The sequence below is a fragment of the Carica papaya genome, chromosome 2 (assembly GCF_054855325.1).
Source record: "Carica papaya isolate Zhongbai chromosome 2, ASM5485532v1, whole genome shotgun sequence".
Lineage (NCBI taxonomy): Eukaryota > Viridiplantae > Streptophyta > Magnoliopsida > Brassicales > Caricaceae > Carica > Carica papaya.
Window position 1 is genome coordinate 7,845,747 of NC_142310.1, and position 15,429 is coordinate 7,861,175.

The 15,429-nt window shown below is 37.2% G+C and overlaps 2 protein-coding genes across 2 annotated transcripts; both read right to left on the reverse strand.

Moving 5' to 3' along the window:
• Positions 1-267: 267 nt before the first annotated feature.
• LOC110823998 (Glycolipid transfer protein (GLTP) family protein) lies at positions 268-1,832 on the reverse strand. Its single transcript, XM_088213098.1, has 4 exons — positions 1,465-1,832; positions 1,214-1,386; positions 975-1,120; positions 268-882 (listed from the first exon to the last, which is right to left on the reverse strand). The coding sequence occupies exons 1-4, from the start codon at positions 1,678-1,680 to the stop codon at positions 776-778; spliced, it is 642 nt and encodes a 213-aa protein (XP_088069224.1). The 5' UTR covers positions 1,681-1,832; the 3' UTR covers positions 268-775.
• A 1,436-nt stretch (positions 1,833-3,268) lies between these two features.
• LOC110824058 (Major facilitator superfamily protein) lies at positions 3,269-6,579 on the reverse strand. The gene is made up of 4 exons (XM_022054579.2): positions 6,420-6,579; positions 6,105-6,322; positions 5,403-5,962; positions 3,269-4,323 (listed from the first exon to the last, which is right to left on the reverse strand). Exons 1-4 carry the CDS (start codon positions 6,511-6,513, stop codon positions 3,441-3,443), a joined length of 1,755 nt encoding a protein of 584 aa, XP_021910271.1. The 5' UTR covers positions 6,514-6,579; the 3' UTR covers positions 3,269-3,440.
• Positions 6,580-15,429: the final 8,850 nt, after the last annotated feature.

The following is a 15,429-nucleotide window of genomic DNA, read 5'->3' on the forward strand; positions in this document are numbered from 1 at the left end:
ATATTTACTGACAAAAAAAGTAAATAAAATTAGCAAAATATGGGTAAAATATATGAGATTCTTTGATGCTTGTTACTGGTTTTTTCATGAATATTTAACAACTTAGTTCCTGTATTATAACTACGTTTATCAGTAGTTTAGGATTTAATAGGCGTTAAATACATGTTATGTATCATAATAATGTGGTATGTGTTCCTCTTGAGCTTGCTCAAAAGACGCTTAAATGATACAGAAATGTTGCAGAAATGTACGTGATGATCAACCAAGTTGGAAGTGAAAGCTGCTAGAGTCTGCTGTTCATCTTAATTTGGTTTAGGAGAAAAAACATGATGATCAATCAAAGATTGAAGGATCTTCTACTTGCTATACCAACTTTCCAATTTTAGTCACCGCAGTAACCCATATACTTATAACTAGAAGTTCGAGATTTCCTTCTTCGGGTGACCCCTCTCTATGTACACTTGTATGATTTTTCTTTACTCTGGTAAAAACTATAGATTAATATTGTCAAAAATCCTGCCGTCTATGCCAAACTCTTGAAATAATCCCTAGAACTATTAGACAGAAGTGATAGCTACAGAAGATAAAAGATCCATCGTCAATGAAGAATGGAATGATATGCAGTGTGATAAACTCATCTTCATTGGGGCTGCTAGGATATAGAATCTGCTCTAGCGATGTCTTTGAACCAATGAGATGGTAAGACAGACTTCAGTGCTTCTCAGGTTGAGAGATTCAGTCACTGTTATTTCTTTTTCCCTGGAAATGACGAAAGTCACCAGTCCAAGCTAATGTTTCTTGAAATGTAAAGCTTATCAATGTAATCGATGACCGGACGTGAAGCTTTGATATACCTTCTCATTTTCTTGTGTGCCGATTGATCTGCAACAAAAAAACATATATACATATATACTTTATAGACTTGATTGAAACTTGTAGGAAACTAAGGCAAAGAGCTGAAATTCCATTCTCACCAGTTTCGTTAAGCTTGAGCAGCAGTTGGTCCCTTGTTGGAAGTGTATACATTCCGGCAGCAACCGCCGTCCTGACTGCCCATGTGTGATAAGGTGCACAAACTTGAGCATAAGCTGTTGATGCTGCGTCCTTTAAAGAGTAATCGCTAAAGTTTGACAAAAAAATCAACAATGCAATGCATGCATCAGTCTCTTAACCAAAGAAATTAAGAAATAACTATAACGGGAATTGAACCTACTCTGTTGATAAGAATTGTTCAAAGAGAACTCTGATGAGGTCCAGACCCTGCCTAAGCCGGCGCAGGTTACGCGAATGGCTTCCCGACACTTTCACTGTATCGTTGGCGACATCCAGGTCAAGAATTTCTCGTAAAGTCTCAAAGGTTTTGGACGCTTCCATCAGATCCCGCACCTGAGTAATGAACCAACTCTTGACATTACATTCGGACCCAGAAAATATATAAACAAGAGAACGAAAAAGAAAAGATACCTTGGAGAAGTACTCCAACTCCGCGAACTTGAAAGCAAGGCCAAGACAGCCAAATAGAACAGACACAAGACTACACGCTTGGCAGAAGGTATCAACTCTGAGCTCTTCCTCCTCCGTGTCATCCTCCACCACCTCTGCCAGATCCTCAAACGCCTCTGTAATCGCCGAGAGAGCCGTTGTTGTGGCGTCTTCGAACCTCTCTTCCGCCTCTTCCATGGCTCTCAATTTTTTGCCGCTTTACTATATTTGTCCTTCTTCTTCTTGTTCCTCTCCTTGTTTCTTTCACTTTTCCTCGTCGGTTGTGGTTGTTGACAGATGTTTACAGCAATGGCATGAAATTTGGGTGGTTGATGAAGTTGAGGGTGAATCTTTGGAAGCGGAACCTCCCTAGGCTTGCGGTCTGCCTATAGAACCAGGGAGTGAATACACACGCATTATGTTACTATAATTTTGAATAAATAATAGGTGATAATTAATTTTATTATAATTTTTAAATAAAGTTACATAATAATACATGATTCGAGAATTAATAAATTGAGTTACATTATTAAAAAGTAATAATTGGATTTCATTACTATAATTATCTTCAACTTTATTATTATGAATATTAGAACTAGAAATTTAACCCGAAAACAAATGTAGAGTTTTAATTTTTATTGAATATATATATATATCATTCAGGCTTTTGCCACATCATTTACTATTCTATTTTTTTTATTACGTGGTGATATAATGTCAAAATTCTTGTATTTCATAATGAAGAATTATTCACTTGCCATTTTTTTTGACAAGTCAGCTCACAAAATTAAATTCATGCATTTAACATATAGTTCTCTAATTATTGAAATTTAATTGATGATTCTTCATAATACTTATTCATTAAGTTAATTTCATACTATTATATATATATATATATATATATAAGAAATTATGTATTCCAATAAGTAACAAATAGCTTGTGGTTTTTAATTTTTTAATAATTATTTTACTGCAATGTTTACTTTACAAATTGAAACTTAAACCTCCTGACACGTATAAATATTACGTCACTCTACACAGACAACTAAGTGCAAATCAACTAGTAGGGTCAAACTGGTTTGCATAATCAAGATAATAATTAACCAATTTCCTACTTATGAGTATATTAATATATAATTAATCCTTTTTCTCATGTAAACAAAATAGATCATCTACATAATGAGATTATGAATTAAATTTAAAGGATGAAGGAGATAAAACTTAAATAATTAATACGAAACTTAAAAGTTAAAAAAAAGGGTATAATAACTAGATATAATTAGCATCCTTATATATTTAATTAATAATAATAATTATATCTTTGTGTTAGGGTGGTGAAGCCTCAATCAATCAGTCTCATTAATAAGTAAACTCATCAAATCAACTTACCTGACCGAATCATGCGGATCAATTGAAATCCAACTTAGCAAATCAACCAAAAACAAATTGAACTTGGATCGATTCAGTTAACAATAAAATCAATTATAAATTAATAAAATTTAATTTTTTTTATATTTATTTATAAATATCATACTATATTATATTTAATTTCCCGCACACTCATACGAACATTGAAGAATACCATAAAAATTTAACATATTATATTTAATTTTAATTACCCAATTTTGAATCTTGAGTTCTTGCAATTTTTTGCCCCAACACTAAACCTAAACCCAAACTACTACTTCCATAGAGTGGTGGTGGTGGTGGTTGAGCTAAATTCAACTTAAATTATGTATACCAATAATTAAGCCTGACATTTCTACTATATATATATATAACCCACTGACCAAAATTAACAGTTTTTCTGATTCTAACTTTTTATCTCCATCATCTACAAGGATGTTCTGCTAACACCACTTCTCATTATCTTCTAGAAAGAAGATGGCACTTGCTGTTATTCAGGGTATGCGTTTACATACACGTATCTATAATATGTTATCTGCTCCCTCATTCATTCACACCTTGTTGGAAACCCGATCATCTGCATCTTCTTCTTTGTTATGAACCTGAATAGGTTTAAACGTATACATCTTGGCACAGCATATGTAATAAATCAGATTAGCCACCTGTAATGCTGTGATCAACCAGTAAAAATATTCCAACTTTCCTTTATTCAGGTTATTATCAGGTAGCCAGTTAGACCCATCAGGCCCTGCGCTGTACTTGTGCACCAAAGAAACCAAAAGAGTGCTCGTATAGTTCCCAGCAGATATCGCTGTCCAAAACAGAGCAGTCGCCGTGCTCCTCATGCTTTCAGGTGCCTGATCGTAGAAAAACTCCAAATGCCCAATCGACATGAACGCCTCCGCTATCCCATGAAGACTATACTGCGGGACAAGCCAGAAAACTGAAATGGGGATTATTGATTGAGGTTTGTCGAGGAGCCCATTAGCTATGGCTGCCTGTTTTCGCTTCTGCTCAATGAACCCAGCCACTAGGGTCGCCAATACGGAAATCACGAACCCTATCCCCATGCGGTGCAGGAAGGTGATGCCGCGATCCAGGCCGGTGAATCTGCGAGCTATGCGGACTAAGAAGCGGTCGTAGATGACGATGGTGGAGAGCATGGACAGCATGGTGAATACGGACATGGAGCCGGCGGGAATTTGGAAGTGGGTGGTGAGGTGTCTGTCCATGGTTTTCGCTTGTTGGAGGGAGAAGGTGTTCTGTTGAGCGTAGGCGGTGATGAGGAGAATTCCCGCTGCCCAGATTGGGCCCATACGAATCACCGATTTAAGTTCTTCAACTCGGTGAACCGTGTCGAGTCGCCATGGATTGGGTGGTTGCCCATGTTTTATGTTGTCTTCCTCAGTCACTATTGCTGCTTTGTCAAGAAACCTGCGTCAATAATCATGTAACCTATTAAACATTATTATTAGTATTGTAACTGGTTCGGATCATATGGGACAGGACCAGACCGGATAATGTTGGGTTCAGTCGGGTTTATCGGTCTAGAAACATGTCACATGGTGGGTTGCTATTGTGGAGTGTAAAAGGGAATTTGTAGGTTAGCCTAAAAAGCTGCAAATGCAGAGATTGTGTGACGCTACTATCCAAGATTTTGAGGCTGACTGAATTGGCTCCTAAAAGACAAGAAATCTTTGAGTCACTTGCGTGTATGTCATATATTCCTAAACTCATACCCACCACGTTCCATCATCATCTCAAAAATCGGTGATATCCATCTTTTTTTTTTTTTTTTTTTTTTTTTCCTCATGTATTTTTTTTTTTTACAAATAGTAGAAACGCAAATCATTATCTTATTCACCGAAAAGAAACATCCATACGTGTGCTGCTAATTTTTCCACATCAAACAACTCACCATTCACATACACACCCATCTAACCAATTAACCCAAACAGCTTAAATCAATAAATGCACCCGTACAATCATTGTTCACAGTACTCCACACACACACACACAGAAAACCATTATAAAATTAATTATTAAGGTTTAATAAAAATTCAAAAATATTCATTAATTAATAATATTTTGTTGAGAAACTTAACAAAAGAGTTATATCAATATATATTATAGAGAGGAATGAAAAAAATGCATTCGTATATTATAAAACACTAACCAATTTTCAACTAGTCTTTTTTTTTTTTTTTGTGTGTAAATAAGTAAAATTATCTCAGAGAATATAAAATAAAGAATAAAAAATCAACACTCGGTTAAATTCTGATAGAAATAAATAAATAAAATAAAATTAAAATAAATAATAAATTTAGTCAAATAAAAATCTATGTCCTAGCTTGTGTTTAACTGACATATATAAATAAATACAACAAAACACAATTTTTAGACCGAGAATAATAAGAGTAAAATTATTATGAAATTTAGAGAAAGAACATAAAATAGTTAAATGTTGATTAGTAATATAAATTATTAAAACTAATTAAGGAGTTTGAACTTACTTCATCTGACAAGTATGAAAAAGCTTTCCACCAAGAGAAATGGCAGCATCGAGCTCCTCATTCGTGTACAGAAGGATAGGATCAGAAACCATAGCCACCTTCCTCTTCCTAAAAGCCGCCACTCCTACTTGCACTAACCTGGTAAAAGGGCTGCCTGCCGGATCCAGGTGGCGGTAAAGTGGGTACCCGAAAATGAAGGCAACAACCGACAGAAACATTGCAATGGTTGGAACACCAAGTCCCCAACCCCATCCCACATTGTCTTGAATGTAAACAAGAACCGTCACGGCGACCAGAATTGATCCTCCCATAACAAAGTAGTACCAATTAAAGTACCTCCATATCTTGGTTGTCTGCTTTGGATCCGATTCGTCGAATTGGTCCGCCCCGAATGCAGCCACGCATGGCCGGATCCCACCCGACCCTATTGCTCCCAGCAGCAGAGACACGTACAGGATTGCCAACTGTCCTGTATCAGCTTCTTGGCAAGTTTGTTCGCCTTTACATGGTGGCGGCCTTAGCTTTGGCAGTATGGCTGACAGTGTTAAAATTATCATCCCCTGATTATATATATTAGAAAACACCCCAGATGAGTTAAAGAGAAAACAAGAAAGAAACAAGTATCAATTGATATATAATGAAGTTATAAATATAATATATATGAAAAAAAAAAAAAAAAGAGAGAGAGAGAGAGTTTAGTACTATTTGATATATAATGGAAGAAATGGTTATAGTCCAAAACCGGCCGGCGAATGAATCGGCAAGGAAAGCTCCGAGCAAGGGCGTTAAGCTGGCAGTTCCTCCAAAGTTAGTAAGAGTATTAGCTGCTTTGGTTAATGGCATATGAAGCTGTGTCGTTAAGTAGCTTATCATATTAGCGTTAAAACCCACCACCGCCAGCTTCTCACAGGCTTCATTTGCTGCCAAAACCAAAAGAAACACACCATTAATGGTTTAACACGAAACAACATTAAGCTGATTTAATTCGTCAGTGAAAAGCTAGCTTAAGCTTATTACCAAAGATGAAAGGCATGGTGACCAACCCTCCCTTTTGCCTTTTCCCATGTTCATGGTCGGCAACCCTTTTTTCTTCTCTCTTTTCAATCTCCATTTCAGTAGTATGCTTCGATTTCCCATGGCAGAAGCCATTATTTATAGAACCTACTACGTCAAGCTTTTCCAGGCACTCGGTAAAAAAAAATATATTGTATCGATGGTAGTAGTAAATATCACTGCTACATCTCCAGCCACAAATATATTTACACTAGATGTTATGTACGTATTCGGTAAGCATGAATGGTATAGTTTGGTCATTATATATTATTGTTATTGTACATTTATCATATTTGTTTTGTTTATCAGTACCTTTTTTTTTTTTAACTCTTGGCATTATTGTACTGTATCTATGTTTTTATAAGTGAGGGGGGATGAAGGTAGCTAGCTAGCTGGACTTTTTCTTTATTGTTATCTTACATATGAGGAAGAATCAAAACGAAAAGATACTACTACTTCGTATGATATATTATATATATATATATATATATATATCACTTTTTAAAGCCCGACGTCATATGCCATGGCAGCTAGGAGTTATCCCAGATTAATTGAAATTAATAATAAAAATACCCACTTATGAAAAATGTAACATGTCACAAATGATGGATGTTCATCATATTAATTTCAGTGTGATATGTAGTCTGACACATCTGAAATAAGCGCAATAACTCATGAAACAAATGTGCATTTGCAAGGTACAGCCGTTTATTTTTCTTCTCAAATTTAATTTTGGTCCGTCCCGTCCTTGCTATACTTAATGTCATCAAGATTGCACCAAAACGACACCGTTTTTATTTTCCTCATTTTTTTCTTCTTATATAAAAAAATGAAAAACCATTTTTTTCGTTGACATATATATTTAAATCAAAGAATAACCCAGACAAATAAGTAATTCACGTTACATTAAATAATTTTATAATATTATAAACTTTTATATTATTCATTTTTATTTTTTTATAAAAAAAAATGGAATTATGTATTAGCAATTCACAACAAATTGAAACTTTGACGAACTACTAGTTATGGATTGCTTCAACAAGATGCAGGGGTCTACGCAATAAATTACATTTATCTGATGCATTAAAAACAAGAAAATATAATTAAAAAAAAATACAATATGTATTTCCATTACCTTAAAAAAGGTCATGATTCTATGATTAGTTGTTGGATAGATGGCCCAACATACCTCAGTTTTTCAAAAAGATATTTATTATGCATAATTAACTTACTTACTTTTAAGTTTTAAATAATTCTTTTATATATAGTGGGCAAGTTGTTTCACATAATATATATATACACACACACACACGGGTGAAATTATGTACCTTCTAGTTCGTAGTTTATAGTGTTGATATAGAAATTAGGCATATATATAGATTCTATACATTTTGTGCACATAAGAAATAAATAAGTAAAACGAAGATTAAAAAAAGTAATTAAAATGATATAGATCTAATATTCCAATGAAAAATGAATGTTACTATGATTGATTGATTATATGATAATTACAAATAAAAAATTGGAGATTCGTATCCTAAAAGTGGAAACCCATATCAGGCCGATTCTTATAAATCAAAAATTTCAACATTGCAAGCACTTTTCAGAATCACTTACTCATTACCCCATTTTCAAAACTTTCTAATACATGTTAGTACATTAATTTAAATTTTGTCCTTAATCAAAGAGTATTAAGTAATTTGAGAAATATGTCAAATGGGTCTAAATTGTTGGACATAAAATAAATTTTTAAAACACTAAAATTATCGAAAATATATCTTGATCCATTGTAGAATTGATTGTTCTTAACAGTTATAATTTAATTTTTTTAATTTAAAACAATCTTAAAATATGTAAACTTTTCTATTGAAATGAGAAATAAAAATCTTTTGACCATTTAAATTGGAGATTATAACTCCTTAAAAAGATATTTTGTTTTTTTTAAAAAGAGATAAATTAGAAATAACAATTTGGTCTCTACACATTAAACCCATGATAATTTAATATCTTAAAATTAATTATCAATTTTATTAAATTACAAATTAAATTAACTATACTTTTATAATAGTAATACCCATTAAATTATATATGTGTGCCCATATATTGAAATTTTTTGTAACATAAATAAATTAACTTGGGTATAAATATAATTTTTTATTAAGTAAATTATATATGGATTAAAAAAATAATAATTTTTTGTATGTATTAATATGATTAGTGTTATTATATCCGTCTACTTAGTAGACTCCTATCCCAATTAAACCCATATAAAATATTGTATTCTCTTCTTGTTTTTTTTTTTTTGGGAAGTATATTTTGGAAATTACTAGTAATATAAATGATTCAAAAATGTATTGCATCCAAAAAGAAAAAGCCAAGAATGATGGTGAGGGAAGACGTACGTGTTTGATAAAGATTCATAGTTAAAATGATTACAAGCATAAGTTTTGTCTTTTCTGAATACCCTTTTGGTATTTGTGCACCGCATGATCGGTATGAAACTCACGCAACACGATTATGATCATGCTACAAGATAACCCACAATTGATAACCACAAGAAACAAAGAAGAAAACAAAAATAGAAACCCTAATGATGTACGAGACTTGATTTGCATATTACCCCACCTTTTTTTTTTTGTGTGGAAATTGAGAAGTTGGAAACTTTAGAAGCCAAGTTTACTTGATATTTTGATTGTGGATACATTCACAACTATATGTGAATTAATTTTATTTTTTTTATAATGATAAATTTTATAGGGACCATAAAATTAAGTTATTGAATGATAGAATTTTGTAAAAATAAGAATATGATATGTAATTTAATGAAAATAATATTTTAATTCTAAATGAATTTCATGTCCGACTCAAGTTTATTTGATATTTTGATTTAGTTTTTAACATGTGTGAATTCGTGGTTGTAAAATTAAAAATATTAACGAAATAATATGATTGAAATCTATTTAATTATACATCGAATTTGTATATTATAATAAAGTACTTTCTATGTCAAAATAACAAAAATTAAATAAAAATAAGATAAACTCAAACATAAAAATTATAAATACTAATAATATTATAATTGACTAACAATAATACACATAATGCATAGTTTAGGTTTCATAAATTTTATTAATTGGGTATTTTAAGACTTAAATTTCAGAAATTTAAAAAAAAAAAAAAAACAAACAAACACCTTGTAATAAGCTAATTGGGAATTTAATTATTGAAACCAACTTTGCAACTCCTGAAATTAAGAATTAAGAAAACAACTTAACTGAGAGTAGAGCACCAAACAAATAATTACATTAATTATTTTTCAAAAATTAGCAAAAAACTAAAAGATTAATTAAATATAATAATTATTCTTTCGAAATAAACCAAATAACAAATTACGGGGTGCAAATGCAATCAACCCAACATCAACGTACTGAAATGTAAGATAAATTTGGGACGCTTGATGATGCAGACACGTGTCCCTCGTCTTCCAGAATCATGTCTGATGAGTGAAGTCAACGTGATTGAGACCCTTCTGCTGACCGCGGATTCTCTCTTTGAAAAAAAAAAAAAAAAAAAAAAAAAGAGGAGACAATAAATGGAGTAGCAAGTGGGTTGGGCTGAATGGGGCCCATGAACAGATTAAGTGGACCCAGTTATTTTTATCCCTAATTTTTAATAAATAAATATTTGAGATTTTATTTTTATTTAACATAATATTAACAGTTAAAAAATTGACATTTTCTTGTTTTAGTTTTATTTTTTCCTTTTTGTAGTAACATGATCTTACCCAACCAGCAGATAAAGGTATATACACACACATACATACATACATACATATATATATATATAAATATAATAATGAGGTTGTGTTTCAATGTTCTTTATACTTTACTTGCCCGATTGCCTGTTAGGCTCTGTAGATATTTATATCAGGTGCAGGTAGGTAGATCACCTAATATTTATGAAGAGGTGGGCAGTTATAAACTGTATTTTATTATATTATATTTCCTGAAAAATTGTTTTTCAAATTAATATTTTGTTTTATACTTAAATGCATCACAATTTTAATATAATTTTCAATTAGATTAGTTAAATTTAAATCAATAATTAATAAAATTTTAATTAAATAACTATAATTTTTAATTAAGTAATTTATGGAGCTTTTAATATGTAACGCCAAAATAATTTCAGCATTTTTATTATTAATTTTATTTATTTAGTTTAATTTATAATTTAAAAAAAAAAGCACCATGTCAGATCCCACGTCAGCAGCCCAGTCAGCCAGGACCTGCCGCGTGGCAAGACCACGTCGACCAGGGAACGGGCCACGTGGGCGATTTGCGTGCGCGCGATCGGACGGCCCAGATGCGTCCCCCCGCGCACGGACGACCCATATCAAGCGTGCGCACGGACGGCCCAGATGCAATCGCACGGACGGCCCAGATGCACGCGCACGGACGACCCAGATTTAATAAAAAACAGACGGTCCAGATTTAATCAAAATGGACGGCTGTGATCAAAAGGCAAAAGGGTATAAATAGAACCCCCACACCTGACCACAAAAACCCTAGCCGCCTGCCCTCGCCGGAGAAGACGAACCAGACGCCGGAGGAGCCGGCCGCCGCCACTCGCCGCCGCACCGGGGAGTTTTCTGATCGCCGATCGAGGTAAATTTCATACTCCCGACTCGTTTTTCCACGCTGGGTTCCTCTGTGGCCAAATCGGAGCCAAAATCCCGGTCAAACGGCCGGAAAACACGGCCGAAACCCAGCGGCGCCGCCGCGCCCCTCCTCGGTTTTTGCCTCCGATGAGGCCCTTCCAGGCCTCCGTTTGATGCAATTTTTATATCACCGTGATCATCATTCTTTTCTCTACAGGTTGATCGGAGCTGAATCACCAAAACACGAACCTCGCCGGAGAGCCGCCGCACCCGAGAGCACCGTCGACGATAAGCTTCGGTTTTTCGTAATTTTTTGGCCCCCCGAGGGCCCTAGGGTTGTTTTATCGCAGGGACCGATGCAAGTGTGGCCGAATTCGGCCGGAAACGGTCGAAAATGGCCAACCCAAGACGAATCGCCGCCCAAGCGGCGTCGCCGTCGCCGGAGCATGACGGAGCCGCCGTGCCGGAATTGCGATATTGGCCGAAAGGGGCCTGGGTCTAATTTGGGATTTTTTGGGATAAGTGCAGGTACCAGTAGTGCGTTTCAGTTCCCCAGGAAAAATTCAGGGAAAATTAGGGACAGCCTGTAGGCGCACTGTGGAGCCGTGTTCGGACCCCGAAACGAGTAAGGACCCCTCACCCTATTTCCTATCACGGTATTAAAGTTCAATAAATGATAAAACGGTGTTTCATAAATTAGTAGATGTGTGAAATTGTTTAAGGTCGCTAATGGAGCCCGAGTCTGGTGTATTTGTCGGTCAGTTGTTGTTTGTTCTATTTTACAGTTTTAAATGCAGTATGATGTCTGATGTTCTCATTTCATAGTTTCGTGTGCATAAATCACTGTTTTATTGATTATGGGTTGAATGACTAAGAACCCGATGTTGTATGTTGGCTTGTTTGGCATGAATTACTGGTTGCTTGTTTGTGTGTGATTTGATGATGCTGACTGAGGAAAAGGGGAATGAAAAGTTATGTAAATTGATAATTGTATAATGTAGTCAGCCTGACTAGATATCCTAGGAGATGGTGGACGGACCGGGTCCGTAGGGAACCCTACCGGGATTGTGGTCTCTCATACCGGACGGGGTATGGAGACCTTATGTGTTTTGGCGCCCATACCGGACGGGGTATGGGGACGACCCGTTTCACCCTTATACTGGACGGGGTATTGAGGTTTATAGCTTTTGGCGCCCATACCGGACGGGATATGGGGACGGCCCTGGAATCTGATTACAAGTGTTAAAGGTTCACGGGTAGCGGGACCCCTATGGATCCCCATGGATACTAGTAGGCTGGTAAATAAGGAAAAATATGTTGTGTAATGATTGAGATGCAAAAGGCATGATAAGTATTATGTTATACAGTTTCTATGATTTCGTGATGATGATAATGTTATTGCTTTCGTATATTGTTTTATGAATTTCACCGAGATAAGTGGATAGTAAAGGTTTTTATGTTAATAAACGAGTTTGTTGTAAACTATGCTCCATTGGTCCTTTTGTGTTTTCTACCCACCTTTACCTCCGTGACGGTGAGATAGTGTGATGTCTTTACTGGGCTGGTGTAGCTCATTCCTTATTTAATCATTTCAGATCAGGAAGACATTGTTCCCGAGCCCGTTCCGCAGGAAGACGGCGAAGGGGACGCCTGAAGACTCCGTAGTCATATTTATAGTTTTTATTTTCGAGTTTTTCTTTTAGTTAGTTTGTTCTTTTATACTTTGAGCACGTTTTTGGTTTTAGTGTAAGGGATGTTAAATCAAATTTTTATTACGCTTCCGCATTTGACCTTTTTAATATACATATTTCATGTTAAAATTTCTAGGGCCGTTACAGTTGGTATCAAAGCCGCATTTCCTCGGACCCATCCCTTACACAATAGTGCCTTAGAGAAATACTCACCGATAGATCGTTACTCAACCATTCCTTGTGAATGCAGGTACACGGAAATGAGGAGAGGAAGGCCCCCACTAAACCGAGCGGCCCAAGATAATTCGCTTCAAGAGGATTTAGACAGACTATTTGAGATGGTGGAAGCTCTCGTAGCTGCCCAGCAAAGGCGAGAGGAGAGAAGGGAGTTACCCGGACCTCCTCCGCTATCGCAGGTTGAGCCCCCGCTACAGCAGGCTGATCCCGAGCTACCCCGGCAGGAGCCTGTTCCTCCACAGTACCACCCGGCACCACAGCCGCAGTACGACCAGGTACCACAGCCATGGTACCACCAGGCACCGCCACAGCACATTCCAGTATCCCCACCACATCAGCAGGTGCCACCACAGGGCCCCCCCGTTCACCCTCAGCCAGCCCCAGTCCCTCTACCTCGGGACCCCGCTCATTCCTTTATCGACCCCGGCTTCATAGAGAGGTACAGAAGACTGAACCCTTCTACTTTTGCAGGGGGATCCTCTTTTGAAGAGGCCCAATATTGGCTGGCAGAGACTGAGAGAGCTTTCGAGACCTTGGGAGTAGTTCATGAGCAGAGAGCTGCCATTGCCTCCTATATGCTGGTAGGGGAAGCAGTACGCTGGTGGGAGCTCAAGCGGACCACCCTGCCTACACCAGCTACTTGGGAGCAGTTCTTAGCGGCCTTCCACGCGGAGTATCTCCCTAAACACATCCAACACCTGAAGGAAATGGAGTTTGCTCAATTGTTCCAGGGAAACATGACAGTGTGGGAGTATGCCCGTAAGTTTCTGGAGCTGGGCCGATATGCCCCGGAGACATTGATGGATGAGGGCCGAAAGGCCAGGAAATTCCAGTGGGGTCTCCGCCCGAAAATCAGACAGCACTTACTGGTAATGGAGCTTGAGACATATTCAGCAGTCCTAGCAAATGCGCAGATCATAGAAAGGAGCTTCGACACCCACCCTCAGCTAGCGGGGAGTTCCCGACCCTCAGCACTGCTCCGCAGGCCAGCACCTACCACGACTGTCCAACTCAGTAAGAGGCCCAGACCCGCCATCCAGGCCCCTCCTCAGGCTACGGGGGCAGCACATGGGAAGATCTGCCAGCATTGCGGGAGGGATCACGGGGACCGACCCTGCTACCGTCTCAGCAACACCTGTCGCATATGCGGCAGTGCCCAGCACTATGCAAGAGAATGCCCGAGGAACCAGAATCAAAGAAGGCCTCCAATCCAGGGCAGAGTTTACAACCTTACCCAGAAGGATGCCGACACAGACCCGAACGTGGTACATGGTATGCATACTATCTCTGGCCACATTGCTCATGTTTTGTTTGACACTAGTGCATCACATTCTTTTGTTTCACATGTTCTTGCTTCTAAAATTTGTGTACCACCTGATAGACTTGATTCATTATTGCTTGTATCTACCGCTGGTGGGGAGACATTGCTAGGAGAGGTTATCTACAGGGCATGTGCCGTGGAGATAGCAGATAAGAAATTGAGGGTGGACCTGATAGGGTTAGACACGAGGGATTTTGATGTAATCCTATGAATGGATTGGCTAGCGGCGTATCACGCCACCATAGACTGCTTTAACAAAAAGATTGTATTTAATCCTCCCAACGAGGAGCCATTTACAAGTTAATAAAATCATTCAGTACTGATTTCCCCTGATAGCAAGTTTTCTTAATTCCCAGTGCCTTAATCTTGTATTTTCTCTAACTAGGTAAACCCAAGAAAAAAGTTTGTATCCAAGAGATTCCAGTAGTCCGAGACTTTCCAGACGTATTTCCAGATGAACTGCCCGGTCTACCAGTGGACAGAGAGGTCGAGTTCACCATAGACTTACAGCCAGGTACCCAGCCCATCTCGGTTGCTCCTTACCGAATGAGCCGCATCGAGATGGAAGAACTAAGGAAACAGATCACTGAGTTACAAGACAGTGGCTTCATTAGACACAGCGTTTCCCATTGGGGTGCCGGGGTTACTTTTGTAAGGAAGGGAGATGGAACGTTGAGACTGTGCATTGATTACAGAGGGATAAACAAGGTAACAATTAAGAACAAATATCCTCTTCCCCGGATTGATAACCTTTTCGATCAATTGCAGGGTGCACGAGCCTTTTCTAAAATAGATCTACGATCAGGTTACCATCAGGTAAAGGTAAGAACAGAAGACATCCCCAATACGGCATTCCGAACCAGGTACGGACACTATGAGTTCCTGGTCATGCCGTTTGAGCTAACCAACGCCCCGACCATCTTTATGGATCTAATGAATAGGATCTTCAGAGAGTTCTTGGATCAATTTGTCATCGTGTTCATCAATGATATTTTAGTCTACTCAAAAAGTAGAGAAGAACATGCTCATCATCTTGCCCAAGTCCTACAGGTCCTCAGGGAAAAGAAG

Coding starts and splice junctions, on each gene's coding strand:
- LOC110823998 (XM_088213098.1), bottom strand. CDS start 1,680: ATGGAAGAGGCGGAAGAGAGGTTCGAAGACGCCACAACAACGGCTCTC. Junction 1,387..1,464: donor AGTTGGAGTACTTCTCCAAG/GTATCTTTTCTT, acceptor TTCATTACTCAG/GTGCGGGATCTGATGGAAGC. Junction 883..974: donor GCTCAAGCTTAACGAAACTG/GTGAGAATGGAA, acceptor TTTTTGTTGCAG/ATCAATCGGCACACAAGAAA.
- LOC110824058 (XM_022054579.2), bottom strand. CDS start 6,513: ATGGAGATTGAAAAGAGAGAAGAAAAAAGGGTTGCCGACCATGAACAT. Junction 6,323..6,419: donor CACCATGCCTTTCATCTTTG/GTAATAAGCTTA, acceptor TGGTTTTGGCAG/CAAATGAAGCCTGTGAGAAG. Junction 5,963..6,104: donor CTTCCATTATATATCAAATA/GTACTAAACTCT, acceptor ATATATAATCAG/GGGATGATAATTTTAACACT.